Source organism: Zootoca vivipara, chromosome 11 (genome assembly GCF_965207765.1).
Source record: "Zootoca vivipara chromosome 11, rZooViv2.hap1.1, whole genome shotgun sequence".
Taxonomy (NCBI): Eukaryota; Metazoa; Chordata; class Lepidosauria; order Squamata; family Lacertidae; genus Zootoca; species Zootoca vivipara.
This window is the reverse complement of record NC_142594.1, coordinates 35,488,543-35,504,954: the sequence shown is the minus strand read 5'-3', so window position 1 is coordinate 35,504,954 and position 16,412 is coordinate 35,488,543. Positions and strand designations below refer to the sequence as shown.

At 40.0% G+C, this 16,412-nt stretch overlaps 1 protein-coding gene across 8 annotated transcripts in view; it reads right to left on the bottom strand.

The window, feature by feature from the left end:
- CACNB2 (calcium voltage-gated channel auxiliary subunit beta 2) overlaps positions 1 to 16,412 on the bottom strand; it is a 138,888-nt gene that overhangs the window by 48,914 nt on the left and 73,562 nt on the right. For 6 of the 8 annotated variants that reach the window (XM_035129854.3, XM_088654101.1, XM_035129858.3 and 3 more), the window contains one exon: positions 1,047 to 1,166. In XM_035129854.3, the coding sequence (XP_034985745.1) occupies positions 1,047 to 1,166 (120 nt within the window). Of the gene's footprint in view, positions 1 to 1,046; positions 1,167 to 1,972; positions 2,057 to 16,412 lie in introns of those variants that run through there. The other 2 variants (XM_035129857.3, XM_088654104.1) reach the window with 1 other exon arrangement.

Here is a 16,412-nt window from a genome sequence, read left to right as displayed (position 1 = left end):
AAGAATGTCATAGCATAAGCATTTCCCCCCAGAAATCAAGTGTAACACCCTCAAAAAGCTACCACTGATCTAGCATACCTTAGTTATGAAAAATGGATCGGGCAACCTTCCCAAAGATTGGACCAAATCTTTAAAATTAGGTAAATGCTTGTTCCTGGAATCAGTGCACATTCATCAATATACTAAGAGTAAAAACACACAACTTAAAACCCTCAGAATAACATTGCAAAGCCTTTTCATAAAGAAGAGGCTTTAATGCTGAAGACCTCGATGATGCTTTAACATGACCTTTTAAATTGTTTATTTGGAAGATGTTTTTAAACACAGGGTGGATTTTGTTGAACTTAGTTGTAAGCGGCAATACAATTTCTGAATTAGGTGGGATATACATTTTAAAATGAATATATACACATATAATCAGACAATGAGAAAAAATAGGATGAACAAGTATATAGAATATTTTAAAAAATCTTTCTAAGAACAGAATGAGTAAAAGAGACTAGAGAACATAGATGTGAAAGACTACATTCTAAAGAAACGAAAGATATAGATAATTAAAATTACATTAAAATTATTGTACTAAGACATGTATGGGAGGCAACAAGTGAAGTCAAAGGAGCAGGAGCAGCAGCAGCAGCATAAAAAGAGTGATGAAGAGTTTCTTTAAAACAACATCCTTTTATCAAGAATATTATCACACACATCTTTGGCCCCATACACTCACAATTCAAAATCACCAAAGAAAAAGACTAGTATTCATATGCAGGGAGAGGATCTGGGATTCCATGTTCTATACAAGATTCTGGAATATGTCTATATATTTACTGAAAAGCAACTTTCCACTAGTTTGTTTTTTTATATGCAAAATCCAAGTGCTTCGTTTTCTATAAAACTGTCTATAGTAGTCAGAACATACCAGGGGCAAATGAGCTTTGTGCTGTGCCTTTATCATGCATAGGAAAAGATGTCAACGATGATATAGTAAGACAACAGGTTCTACTAGAAACAACATTTCCATTAATCAAGAGAGTGAAACAGCATCTTACCTTTGCCTTTTCCAGCTGTGTCTGGGCCTGTCGCTCTGCCTCTCTCCGCACTGCCTCTCTGTCTTCCTCAAGAGATACATCTGAATCAGATGGACGGCTAGTGTAGGAGTCCGCCGAACCCTGGACCAAAGGAATATATTACAAATGAAGAAAACTGTGTTGTGTTCTTTAAAAAATATAGACTAGAAGTTCAGAATTCTTATTTGCAGCACTTTGATATAAATCCTCATTTCACAAATTCTAAAAACCTGTGATTCCCAATAGCATCAATGAGAAAAATAATTACTATGTAAATTGTTTTAACCCTGAGGCTCTTCTGAAAACCAGCATTCTTTCTCCAGCTCTATACTTGCTGTTTCTCCTTCATTCTAATCTGCATATGCCTTTTGCTATGCAGAGCTAGTTTCTGTGAGGTAACGGTAATGGTGCAGTGCAGAGCTGAAGGACGTGCAGCTGTTTCAAGGATAGCTTTAGATAAGCAAGCCACAAATAAGGCCATTTGAGTCTCACTAAAAGCAGCATTCAGATTAAAAAAATACGAACTTGCTAAGAGAAATCCTTACACCTGAGAAGCACCTCAGTGTCTGCTTTAAACTATTAATTTTATCTTAACTGCAGAGCACCTCCTCACCTGACACTATCTTTCCCCATCACAAAAAAATAACACGGCACAAATCTCAGCCCTTCAGCAAAAACAAAGAAATGACCACAAATCAAATTGCAGCTGACAGAACATGTCTGGAGTCAAGCACATGTCCAACCCCTGGTCACAATGCTAGAATAACGATGTAAACAACTTACATCTCAGATTTTCCTCCTTGTTGCAAGCAAAAGAATGGAAACTGCTAATCCAAACAGAATGAAAGCCTTCCTCCCATCCCACCTGCAATGCAAAATATGCCAGCGAATTGAAATTTAGAGCTTACACAGATATCAGAATTCTTCAGCCGTCCTCCTTTGGCTCTTTTCAGAAGCCTGATCCAGGTGGCCTTCATTAGCCAGACAGCTTAGTTATTGTCCGCAGCTGCAGAGCCCAGCACTGATTCTCATAAAACATGTGCACACTGAACACCGCAGAATCACCGTTCTTTTCCTATCCATGCTCTGCTTGCAAGCTCTTTCCTCAGTTTTGCAAGCCCTCAACGTCTCTGCTCTAGTGTAAGTAAATTTTTAATTTTCCCATGGCACCAAAAAGCAAAGATGTTTAATTAATTCAGTGGGGGGAATTTCCAGACCAAATATAATGTAAGAGATGCTACTCTGATGCAATCCTCGGCACATACAGGAAACAAAAACCTGCCTTTGCTGCTGTTATTTGTTAACTGCCTTTGTTGCCTAAAACTGTTTAGAATACAGTGCTTATAAAAGAATCTTTACAAATCCTGTGCAAAATGTAACATTTGCAAGTGCAAAGTTCATTTCATCTCTTCAGAGCTCTCGGTGTGTGGTGGGGGTGGGGCTAGAAGCTTTTCACATCACTAGGCATGCTCCGTATGCACAGCCTTTTACGCAGATGCTCACATCACACTGTGTTGCTAGTCTATGTCAAATTACCATTTTACTTCTCAAGGGTAAACAGCTGGAAAACAGCAAGGTCTCTTGAAAGCAGAAATAGCTGCTATTGTGCCCTATTTTTTTTGTAATATCTGTCGTTAAAAAAATATTTTTTTCCACTCGATGTCTAGGCTATGTCACATACTGCTCATTCCTGAGTTTTTAATGAGTTAGAATCATACTGCATAGACAAACACCACTTATTTTGCCAGATTAAGATTTGGATCCCCCCCCCCAATAGAGTACAGTGGTGATAACAGTGTTTCGTGTGTTATCACGTACTGCAGGGCTTATGCGGAAGGATTAAAATGTATTTAATATTGTGCTGTCATGTGAGGTAGAGGAAGAATCCCCAATTATTACATATTCCCCATACAACACCGTGGCCACTGTAATGGACAGAACATGGGGCATAGACCTCAACAAGGGATGGGGATCAGGCTTTTTGACCCATGATACCCTGAACCAACAATGGGTTTCAAGCCCTCGGAAGGCAAAAATGAACACTTCTAACACCTTTTTCCACCATAGGCTCCAGGTTTTTTAAGATGGTGAGCAAGTCATTTTCAGGGAGACCCCTTAACCTTGAAGACGTGAAACATGTAATTTTGCCTTTCTTCTTCTGACTTACTTGGGCATTCTATGAATAGTGAGAATGTTGTTAGTGTTGGACCAGCAGACCCTTTGCTATCTTCATGCTTATGGCAAATTCTTAACCAGTCCACTCTTTGGAGCTGTCCCTGCCCACCTCCAAACACCTGCTAGAAGCTCTGAGCAAAGGAAAAAGGAAATGCTCTGCATAACCTTCACCCCTACTCCCCTTCTTCAACTCTGCTTCTGAATTTTTCATTACTGGGGTGATAGCTATGTGTCTGTTACCATATTTTGCCTACTCCCCAATTTTCCCCCTTTCAAATAAATTGCATCCATGCATGCACATTATTATTATTATTATTATTATTATTATTATTATTAAAGGTAAAGGACCCCTGAACGACTCTGGGGTTGCGGCGCTCATCTCGCTTTACTGGCCGACGTTTGTCTGCAGAGTTTTTCTGGATTACGTGGCCAGCATGACTAAGCCGCTTCTGGCGAAACCAGAGCAGCGCACAGAAACACCGTTTACCTTCCCTCCGGAGCGGTACCTATTTATCTACTTGCACTTTGACATGCTTTCGAATAGCTAGGTTGGCAGGAGCTGGGACCAAGCAACGGGAGCTCACCCCGTCACGGGGATTTGAACCGCCAACCTTTCTGATCGGCAATCCCTAGGCTCAGTTGTTTACACCACAGCGCCACCCACAGCCCTTATTATTATTATAAATATATTAATTTTTATATACCGCCCTTCATCTGAAGATCTCAGGGAGATTCACAAGATAAAAGTACAGAATAAATAGTTAAAACAAAACAAAACAAAACAATAATCCCCCCGCCTTACACAATCACATTGAAAAGTCTGTATAATATTAATCAGCCAAAGACCTGGTTGAAGATAAACATTATTGCCTGGTGCCTAAAGATGTATAATGAAGGCACCAGATAAACTTTCCTGGGCAAAGCATTCCACAAATGGGGAGCTGCTGCAGAAAAGGTCCATTCTCGTGTTGCCCGCCCTCCGGACCTCTTGTGGAGGAGGCACATGAAGAAGGGCCTCAGGTGATGATCACAGAGTTCGGGTTCCTTTATATGGGTAGAGGATGTGCATGTGAAAGGTAATCAGGCTGTATTGGTAAATATTGGTGTGGAGAATAAACTCTGGTCTCTGACCATTAATAATCAAGCCTACCACTGCTTGTTTAATTTAGGAAATTCTCACTCGTCCAGTACATTTGCACCGCTGTTTTAATGGTTGTAAGCCACTATGAGCAATCTCATAACAAAACAATATATCATAATGATGAACAATCCAACTAATCAAACAAACTGGATATAAAATTTATTTCCAAGTGAACTCAATTGAAGTAATCATAAAAGAATTAAAAAGAAACAATTAATTGTCACTAAAGCAATATGTTCCTCCATGTAGATTCAGCATTATCAGTTACAAATGCCAAAGATTCCTGTGAGTAAAGCTTTATACAATTAATTTGATTCTATATTATTTATATGCATTTATTTAAGCCTGTAAACATAAGCAGCAAATGCTTCTTCGAACAACACACAGCCCCAAAAGGTCTGCTCCCCACAAAATGACCAAAATTAGAAAAAAACAAAGAAACCAGAACAGCCCCCCACTCCGAATTAGGCAACCCACATCCATAGAATTTATCCCACTAAAGCATCAAATATAATCCTTAATAACAAACTAAGGAAGCCAAATGTAATCGGCAATGAGGCACAAATCCTGCCAATGGTCTATAGCAGGGATCTCCAAACTGTGGCCCTCCAGATATTTTAGTCTACAACTCCCATGATCCCTAGCTAACAGGACCAGTGGTCGGGGGAAGATGGGAATTGTAGTCCAAAACATCTGGAGGGCCGAAGTTTGGGGATGCCTGGTCTATAGCTAAGAGCAATTATATGTATGTCTACATCAGGCTTCCTCAACCTCGGCCCTCCAGATGTTTTTGGCCTACAACTCCCATGACCCCTAGCTAGCAGGACCAGTGGTCAGGGATGATGGGAATTGTAGTCTCAAAACATCCGAATTTGCCCCCTTCTCCCCTAAACCCTGGAGCAAATTATCCCACCACCTTCCGCTGTCCACTCATTAAAAGGAGGGGGGAGGTGTAGTGCAATACCACTGATTCTACTTACAGATAACAATTTGCATTGAAAATATAAATTAAAATGGGAAATATTAAAAGTTTAAATTCTTATAACCAATATAAAAGAAAATTGTAATATCATCAAACTATACACTTCCTGGTCTATACATAGAATGGAAAATAATTCCAAAACTAACTAATGACACACTGCCATTTAAGAATTAAAATGCAGGGATTCATATCCAAAACATACTTGGTTGCAAACAACAGTATACAAACAATTCATCATGGGAAGTGAAACCTCTCAGGGCTTTTATTCATTTCTCAGTAAGAAGATTCTATAATTGCAGGTTCCAATGTCCCAGTAATTACACTAGTCATTACCCCTAGGTAACCTCAGTTCTCTCCCTCCCTAGAAACTGCTGATTATAACATTTTATCTGTTGAAGGTTTCTTTAAACAAATCTAATATGTCACAATCCCTATTTACGGTTTCTATGTGCCCTTTCCCCTCTGAATACAGAGTTTGGGAGTCTTGTGGGAAATCATCTAAATTTGAAGGGCTTGCGAACTACTGAATTTAGGAATTATAAAGCTTTATATATTTTCCAGTATTTAGTCTACATACCAGGCACCGCTGCATCATCTCCCCATACTACTAGAACTTAACAGAGCTAACACAATCTAAAACAGATCACCAGCATTCATCAAAACTGTAATACTTCTCAGCAGGAATGTAAACACAATGGATGTTTGCTGAGTTTTTCCTACTAAGGTAACTGGTTCTAAGATAACATGGAGACAGTTGGCAATGTCTTCTTTTCTACATGCCAGATGCTGATATAAACCTCTTTGGGTTAAGAATGGAAGAGCATTTTTCAAGAAGTCAATGCAGCAATGAAATTGAGGGCCCATGAAGACAAAGTACCTTGTACATGCTAGGCTGTCAAAATGCATCTGGGTTACAGCCAACGTTTTGGATGTGTCTCAAAACAAAACCAGCCCAAATGTTAAAACCAGAGACAAATATTAGCCTATATGCTCAACTTTTAACACAGATAATACCCCCAAACTCAGTCCTCCAGATGTTTTGGGACTACAACTCCCATCATCCCTGACCACTGGTCCTGTTAGCTAGGGATGATGGGAGTTGTAGTCCCAAAACATCTGGAGGGCCGAGCTTGGGGATGCCTGTTTTAACAGATAAACTAGCCTAGGTGCTCTGTTCACCAGAAGCGGCTTTGTCACGCTGGCCACATGACCTGGAAGTTGTATGCCGGTTCCCTCGGCCAATAACGCGAGATGAGCGCAGCAACCCCAGAGCTAGTCAGGACTGGACCTAATGGTCAGGGGTCCCTTTACCTTTACCTTTAGCCTAGGTCAGGCACCCCCAAACTTCGGCCCTCCAGATGTTTTGGACTACAATTCCCATCATCCCTGACCACTGGTCCTGTTAGCTAGGGATCATGGGAGTTGTAGGCCAAAACATCTGGAGGGCCGCAGTTTGGGGATGCCTGGCCTAGGTGAATGGATGAGTGCTGAATGCTTTTAGCACTTGCATAACAATGGTTCATTGAACAGCATAAATGTACCAACTTAGGCATTGATGTGTGAGAAGGTAGTCTATGTTTTTAAAATAAAGAGTAAATTGGATGACCTCAAGAATGTACAAGGGGTGGTTTTAAAGTTCTCCAAAATCAACCCTATTATACTTACAGCAATGTGCTTTGGTCCCCCATCTTTTAATTCATTTTAATTAAATGAATTAATTAATCATTATAATTTTGGTTCCTCTGTTTCATTTTTGTTGGGTTGGTGTTGGGTAAATGATTAGTTGGGGTTGGCGGTTATTTTAATTTGGGTATATCTGTAAACTGATTATTATTATTATTATTGGTTTGTTGCTTGTATAGGATATTTTGGTTTTTTTAACGTTTTGTTGTGTTTTATATGTTGTAAGCCACTCTGAGTGGCTGGGGAAACCCAGCCAGATGGGTGGGATATAAAATATTATTATGGTTATGAAGTCATTATCAGATCCTTTGCAGTTCAACTAGCCCCATGTTTCCTGGGGCTTCACATAGATACAACTGGCTAGGGATGCCCTCTAAATAAGAGTTACAATATTATTTCACTAATGCTATGGTGACTATCTCTAATAATGATGTCCTGGAGTTTGACATCTGAACAGTGAGTAAAGATATTACCCATACCATCCATTCAGAAGTAACTTTTTACAAAATGCCTGTGAGGTTTTAATTAGACCTGTGAATAAGAGAGAGACTGGCTAAAGGGAAAATAGAGCGCAGGCAAGGAAGCACTTGGTATTAGCCAGGTCTTTCTAAGATTTCAGACTTGTATTTCTCCAAGGTATTTCCAAGATTTCACCAGATTTGTATTGGGGAAGACTCAAGAATTCTATGTAAAATCTCAAAAGTCCCGGGGGGGAGTACATAATGCCTTTTCATAGAAAAGCAATTCCTTTCATCTTTTCATTATGCATTCTTACCTGCTAGTACACTAGCTACTGACGCAGGGTAGGAAAAAGGGGGGAATTGAGGCTTAAAATATATATCACATATTTTAAAATTTAAATAGATTTTAATTCATTTTAGTACATTTACCTTAAAAATGGCTTAAAATATCTGAATGCAACAATAAACTTACACATGCAATACAATCCTATGCTTATTTATCCTTAAATAAATCCAACTGAGTTTAATAAGGCTTACTGCCAAACAGGTGTGCATAGGAACGTAACCTTGTCTCTTAAAATTAAATCCATGATCTCTTCTCAGAGACATTACCATAGCTTTGGTACTATGAAGGAAAACATGACAGGGCCATCTCATTATGCCCTATTCCCTCCAGCTGACTCCTCACTCCTTCTCCCAGGCCCATCATACAAGTCCAAGAAAACATACCGGTAAATAAAGATGTGAAGAAGGTGATCCTTGTCCTTGTCCTACCCCCTCAATGCTCCCCCAAAGGGGGGGGGAGCTTTGCCCGCCCCTACTGGGCTTAGCTGGCACAAGCTGACAATCATCATGTTGTATGGCCAAAAATGGCTTATCTTCTGAGTTAGGCCAATAAAACTCAGAGACAAGAGGAGTTAGGGGTCCATTTTGTTTATTGCAAAGCAATAGGCTACAGTCGAATCTTTTCGCAAAACTGCAATGTGGGGCAGAGGAATTTATAACATTTCAGACAAAGGATTTTGATTTAACCAATCATATTTAACATTACATCATTTTAATTCAGTACACATATTCATCATTACCTCATCCTAATTTAATACACAGAGACATCACCTTGCCGACAAAGGTCCGTATAGTTAAAGCTATGGTTTTTCCAGTAGTGATGTATGGAAGTGAGAGCTGGACCATAAAGAAGGCTGATCGCCGAAGAATTGATGCTTTTGAATTATGGTGCTGGAGGAGACTCTTGAGAGTCCCATGGACTGCAAGAAGATCAAACCTATCCATTCTTAAGGAAATCAGCCCTGAGTGCTCACTGGAAGGACAGATCGTGAAGCTGAGGCTCCAATACTTTGGCCACCTCATGAGAAGAGAAGACTCCCTGGAAAAGACCCTGATGTTGGGAAAGATGGAGGGCACTAGGAGAAGGGGACGACAGAGGACGAGATGGACAGTGTTCTCGAAGCTACGAACATGAGTTTGACCAAACTGTGGGAGGCAGTGAAAGACAGGAGTGTATGGCGTGCTATGGTCCATAGGGTCACGAGGAGTCGGACACGACTAAATGACTAAACAACAACAACAACAATTTAATACACATGTGCAATAAGTATTGCTAACTAGGCCTCGATTCTCAGTAAAATGTTACATTGTGAGTTAGTATGCATGTTGGGAACCTGTGTTACGTGTACCATGTAACAACTTATGTTCTAGTTTATGAATTGCATCTTTGTGATTGACTTATTAGCTGACCTTCTATCCCACTAGGGATGGCTTCTTGCTGAATCATCAGTTTCTTTAAAGCATCAGGTTACCATAACTCTTCTAATATAAGCATATTCCAAGAGTTATAAGATTTATAAGGATTTACATTATCGCCTTAATTGTGGCTCTTTCTTGGCAAAGAATGTCAGCTTCTGCAGGTAAAAAACATAGCAATACAGTGGAATCTCTGTTTTTGAGCGTCTCGGAAGTCAAACATTTCGGAAGCCGAACGCCGAAAACCTGGAAGTAATTGCTTCCATTTTCAAATGCACCTCGGAAGTCGAATGGCTTCTAAGGTGCATTTCTCAATTTTCACCATAATTTTCCGACTGCCCATAGAGCCTTGGTTGTCAAACATTTCGGAAGTTGACTGGTCTGGTCTTCCAGAACAGATTACGTTTGACAACCGAGGTTCCACTGTAACACGGAGTAGGTACCAAGATGGAGCAAACGGCTCACCTGTTCTGCATAGTGTTTTGCCTGCCTCCCCAGAGACTATAAATCTTCTCTAAATAAATACTATATTCTACTTTTTTCATGGTTCATATTAGGACGCAGACTCTGTAGAAGGGTTTGGTGATGCACAAGAAACTCAGGAGTTGAGCCTCTCATTGTGATTGATCCCCTTACCCAACGTTCAGTGAACATGTTATCATCCAAAGTAAGTTCAGTTAACACATTGGACCTTACTTTTGCATAAGCATATTCAGGAATGGGCAGTGTATCCTAGTTCATGAATCCACTACTGCTACAATGTTACCTTTGAATGCTATGCACGTATACTCACAGAACTACATCCTTGAGCAGGGAATTAAAGTTGTAGCCTTGGGTATACACCAAGAGGAACAATGGAAAGTCATTCTAAACTCTGAAGCGCCAACATTTGAAGATTTCTGCCTCAGGTAATAGGTGAATTGTACAATTAGAATAAAAGCTACATTTCAGATGAGGCAGCTCATTTATTAGCCTGAAGGAACAATTTTAAATTGTATAAAAATGTAGGTCAACTGGATTAATTTGTAAAGATCAGTAATGCTTCATACAAGCACTTTTTTTTGTTTTGTTCCTATGACTAAACAAAATATTTTGTTTGTTTTGCTGTACATTATAAAACTACTGGCTGAAATCATGCTGACAGAGAGGCATCCCTATCATGTCTTGCCACACTACACACAACCTGCCAGCTGTGTAAACCATGGTGACACAGGCAGGAAGACACCAGCATCCAGGAGCCGCAGGCATCCTTGCACAAACAAGTTCAATCACTCTCGTACTGCATTTGTTTGTAAACAGTCATGGGCTGCATGTGGGTCAACAAATTGAAGTTGAATCCTGAAAAGGCAGAGGTGTTATGGGTTCCACGTTCCCAAGTCCAGGTGGGAAGACAGCCTGTTTTAGACAGGGTTGCAGTCTACTGGAAGGAACAGGTTTGTAACTTAGGGGTACTCCTGGAGCCAACATTGTGACTTGAGGCCCAGGTAGCCCTTGTTGGCCAGGACTGCCTATTTCTAGCTATGGTTGGTTGGTCAGCTATAGCCTCTTTTAATGAGGTGGCTTGCCCATGGTATTCCTGTTCGGGTTTTTGCAAAGTGCATACGTGCAAAAGATCAGCTTCTCTAGTCAGACAATTAACATTGGGCAGAAAGCCAATATCTGCTCTCTCACAGCATGGTAACAGGAGCCGTGGCAACTACTCTCTGATTGGATAAGAAACTCCTAAAAGATAAGGATTGTGTGATGTTAAGACAGAGGAGAAGAAAAGACTGTGGTTTTTTTTTGTAACAGGTGGTAGTGTGAGAGAGAGACAGAGAGGAAAGGATTTTGTTTTATTTCTTTTGTGTTCTGAAGTTTGTACATAGTAACTCTGGGTACTGATTGTCCAATAAATACTGTATATAGTTATTCTGCATCCAGATGTCTAGTCATTACACTACCGCCAGAAGCTTCCGGAAAACCTGCGCAAACTCTGCTGTGTTCAGGGTGATGTTATACCTGACACTTAAAAACACTAAGAATTCCATTCTCTGGAAAGTTCCAGGTTGGATTATTGCAATGTGGTATAAGTGGGTATAAGTGAGGACCCAGGTGGCGCTGTGGCTTAAACCACTGAGCCTAGGGCTTGCTGATCAGAAGGTTGGCGGTTCGAATCCCTGTGACGGGGTGAGCTCCCGTTGCTTGGTCCCAGCTCCTGCCAACCTAGCAGTTCGAAAGCACGTCAAAATGCAAGTAGATAAATAGGAACCGCTACAGCGGGAAGGTAAACAGCATTTCCATGTGCTGCTCTGGTTTGCCAGAAGCGGCTTTGTCATGCTGGCCACATGACCTGGAAGCTATACGCCGGCTCCCTCGGCCAATAATGCGAGATGAGCGCGCAACCCCAGAGTCGGTCACGACTGGACCTGATGGTCAGGGGGCCCTTTACCTTTACCTATAAGTGGGAATGGCCTTGATGATGACTGGTCCAAAATGAAGCAGTCACCTTACTGGCTGGGACTGCGTTGGGTACCAGTACATTTCTGTGTGCAATTCAAGGTGCAAAACATGGTAGTGTTTAGCGCCATAAATGATTTAAGTGTCAAATATCTGAAAGATCTTCTCTCTTTCTCTACAGACCCTCCCAGGTGTTAAGATCAGCAGATGTGGCCCTCTTGGTATTTCCTCTGCCCTCAGAAGGTTGGGGTAGGGGTGTCCTGAGAAAGGGCATTCTCTGCAGGAACCCCTAAGTTGTGGAATTCCTCCTGCACAGAGGTGTGTCTGGCTTCTTCACCAAACAGCTTGCAGCTAATGCTGAAGGCACACGGCTTTGGACTGGCTTTTGCTACATGAGATACATGTTTCCAGGGCCTTTCGTATTCCAGTGATTGCAATCTGTTTAACCATTAAAAAAATTAAATTGTTGTAACCTGCCCTAGCAGCTGCCAGTGAAGGACTGGTGAAGCATTTAATTGGGGAGGGGGGAAGAAAAACATTGCAATGTAGCCTAAACATGTTATAAAAGGGAAAAAACAAATTAAATTGAACCTGTTCTGTATTTACTAGCATGAGACTATGAGCTCATTAAGGTTAAGCAATTCTAAGTCCCACTGAATATACTTCACTCTACCACTGAAATAAATTGAACTTGGAAATGCTTAATTAGGACTGAATCACAAAGAACATACGTGAAGACATGATACTAATTATAGTTTCTGGATTAATAACTGCTCTGGAATCTTCTAAATTAAGAGTGGCATATAAACGAGCTTACCACAGAAATATATAACAAACGATAAAGTATTTCCCTCACTTCAGCTACCACATTACCAGCACAGTAGGCGTTCAGGATAACCATAACAACAACAAAACAGCAATACAATTAGAAAGAAGAGGTAAAAGGCAATAATTTATAGATACTGCAAACATGGTTTCTGTTTTGTCAAGAGCAAGCATTTCAACAATGAATTACAGGTATCTGTTTTCTAATTAGGACAGTGTCTTACCCCTTTAATATATATACAGTATGTGTGCCTCTATCCCAGACACCCCAAACTTGGCCCTCCAGATGTTTTGGGACTACAACTCCCATCATCCCTGATCACTGATCCTGTTAGCTAGGGATGATGGGAGTTGTAGTCCCAAAACACATGGATGGCCGAGTTTGGGGATGCCTGCTCTACCCCAACAACACATACCATTGGTAGCTTTAGAAAGGAACTATCACCTTCAGAATCATAGAATCAAAGGAAAATGAAATATTTCCACTAATAAGTTAGGCATTTGCACAATTTCAAGTAGTGAGCGGTCAGAATCAATATATTTTCATATTTGTTCCATTTCTTGATATAGCCATTGCTGCTCTAATTTCTTCTTCCACCACTACACTTCATCTCGAGGCATATAAAGGCAGTCCTTGAGGTATTGCAGTTCTGAGCCATTTAAGGATTATAGGTCAAAACCAGCACTTTGAATTGTGCACTGAAACTAATTGTCAGCCAATGCAGTTGTTGGGGATGGTGTAATATGCTCAAACTGTCTTGCCTCTGTAAGCAACCTGGCCACCAAATTCTGCACCAGCTGAAGTTTCCGAACCATTTTCAGAGGCAGCACCATGTATAACACATTGCAATCATCTAATCTAGAGGTATCCTGAGCATTGACAACAGTAGTTAGGCTACTCCAGTTCAGATAGGGACACAGCTGGAAGGTACTCTGATGGAAGGTACTCCTTGCCACTGAGCTCACTTGAGCCTCAAGTGACAACAAAGGATCCAGACATAGCCCACAGCTGCCTATCTGCTCCTTCAGAAGGAGTTAACCCGCCCTCAAGAGCAGGCAACCTCTCTGCAGGCAGCCATGTAGTCTAGGGAACTGCCGAACAGTACCTCAGCCTTATCTGGATTGAGCTTCAGTTTGTTGGCTTTCATCCAGTACACAGCATGAGGCAGCTGTCCATGTTCATCCATAGCAGACAACTTCTATTTCTCAGACATGGGAACCACTACCAACAGAGATCTGTCTTGCTGGGATTCAAGTTCAGTTTATTTGCCCTCATCCAGCCCACCACAACATCAAGGAACTAGTCCAAGGCCTGCTTGCCCCTTGCCTCAAATCACCTAATGACCACAAAGCTACTCATGACCACAAAGCTAGGTACTAATGACCACAATGCTACAGCAAAACTTTTTCTTCTTCTAAAAACATACTGGATTATTTTAATAATAAACTGCTGTTTTTATTGTTGTACTATACTTGCAAGGAGTAGGTTGAATTTCTGTCACTGTGTTTCTAGTCTACATTACTGAGATTCAGAATTAATCTTTTCCTGTAATTGTAATTAACAGCACGTTTTGAATTTAAGCGATAACCCCTAATTTCTCTGTCACACTTCCGGCTGTACTTTGTTGTGCAGTGACTCAGAAATAATTGCTTGTGTGGGATAAGAATATGAAAATATTTTCTTCAATTGGGACCTCATGGGTTCTTAAACAGATTCAACTTTATATCCCATCACCAAACAAAAAATCTTTAAGCCTAGGTGGGGGGAGGGGGGTCCAAAATTGGAGGGGGCATAAAAAGGGGAGGGGATTGAAATTTGGGAGGAAATTGAAAAATCTGAATGATGATTACAGTATTTTTACATGTAAGAAGTTGTGTTTAAAATAATTTTATTAAATCCAATTCATTCTACTGCAAAGCTCTTATACTGAAGAAGCAAAGCAAATATGACACGTGGATGTTACTGTTTTAAAATATTTATATCCCACCTTCACATTACATAGGCAAGCAATAACAGTTAACTACTTTTTTCAAGGTTATTGGAATCCTTCTCTTAATAATATAATATAATAATATATTGCTTCAAATTATAAGAAAGGAGATTCCAATTAAACATCAGGAATAACTTTCTGACGGTAAGAGCTCTGACAGTGGAAAGGTCTTCCTGAGAATGTAGTGGACTCTCCTTCCTTGAAGATATTTAAGCAGAGGCTGGATGGCCATCTGTCATGGATGCTTTAGTTGAGATTCCTGCATTGCAGAGAGTTAGACTAGATCAGGCATCCCCAAACTGTGGCCCTCCAGATGTTTTGGCCTACAACTCCCATGATCCCTAGCTAACAGGACCAGTGGTCAGGGATGATGGGAATTGTAGCCCAAAATATCTGGAGGGCCGAAGTTTGGGGATGCTTGGACTAGATGATCCTTGAGTTCCCTTCAAACTCTACAATTCTGTGATTCTATACTAGAGAAGTAATGTACTGTACTTCAAAACATAATGCAAGGAAACTACTTTCATATGTTGCAAAGTACAGAACGCAGAATACATGTCTCAGGTATTTGGTGCAGAACTGCACTTTTGAGAGACTCCAAAGCATATTTCTCCTGTAGCATGGGGGCAAGGTCTTGTATTTATTATATATATATATATATATATATATATATATATATATATATATATATATATATATATAATGCTTGACTGTAGCAAAATCTCTGTAATTGAAAATATATGTTAAAATAAAAAGTTTTAAACTATTTAAAACATTTAAAGTTCACTAATATTAACAGTAAAGAAGATTAAAACACATCTACACCAACGTTTCTGGATATTTTAAGGAGGTGCGAAAAAGAGTACAAGCCAAGGCACTTGTCTGGTGTCAATAGACAGGGAATTCCAAAGTGTAGGTGGTACCACACTAAAATACCAATTTATTACAGCTGTGTAACAAGTACAATGTGGCATGTGTAACAATGGCTAGTTCTGCAGACTAAAGTAGTCGAGTGGATACACTTGTGATCCTGCAAGTAAACAGGTTCCAAGCCATTACGGGTTTTATACACCAACCTGAACTTGTCCTGGTAAAAAATTGGCAACCAGTGCAAAACTCTGAGGGCAGGTATTAGGAGTGATACCCTGTCAGATTATAATACCTGCACTCAGAGTTTTGCACTCCTGTCAACAACTGTGCCGCAGCATTTGTACAACACTTACTACAGAAGACTCCTCCATTTTCTGTAGTAAAACAAACAAACTGATGACTGTTTGTATGGGTCTATTTTTAATCAAGGAACAAACTAGCATGTGAAGCTCAAACTGAAAGAAAGGAATCAGAAGCTGTACCATTAATTCTGATTCAAGAAATAAAATTAAGATATATTATTTACCGTGTTGGAAAGGGATCTCATACAGTATAAGATTCCAGGATGGCTAATTTGGTCCACTAATATTATACTTGGCATGTATAATGATACTGTACTACTGATAAGTTCAACAGCACAGCCAAATTTACTAGGGCATTTATTTTATAACTTGTCCCTGAAAATATGAGTTATGCTTCTACATAATAATGTTGCAGCTCAAAGCATGGATAAGAAACTCTTCCGTTATTATGACATGGTTTTATTTTATTTCATTTTTCCTAGTTTTCACAACTGGGAAAAGCTACTGCATACTTAGATACCTAAGGGTATAGCAGATTGTACCTTCATATCTAATAGAACAGAATGCTGGAGTCTTGAAGGGCAGTTTATAAACATTCAAAATAAAATAAATAAAATGGGTATATTTGCAATTATTGTTGGGGGATAGCAAACATATCTACTTCTAAATTTTATAAATATACAAAAGATTATAAACTAAGTTTAGGTGAGGCACAAAAAGT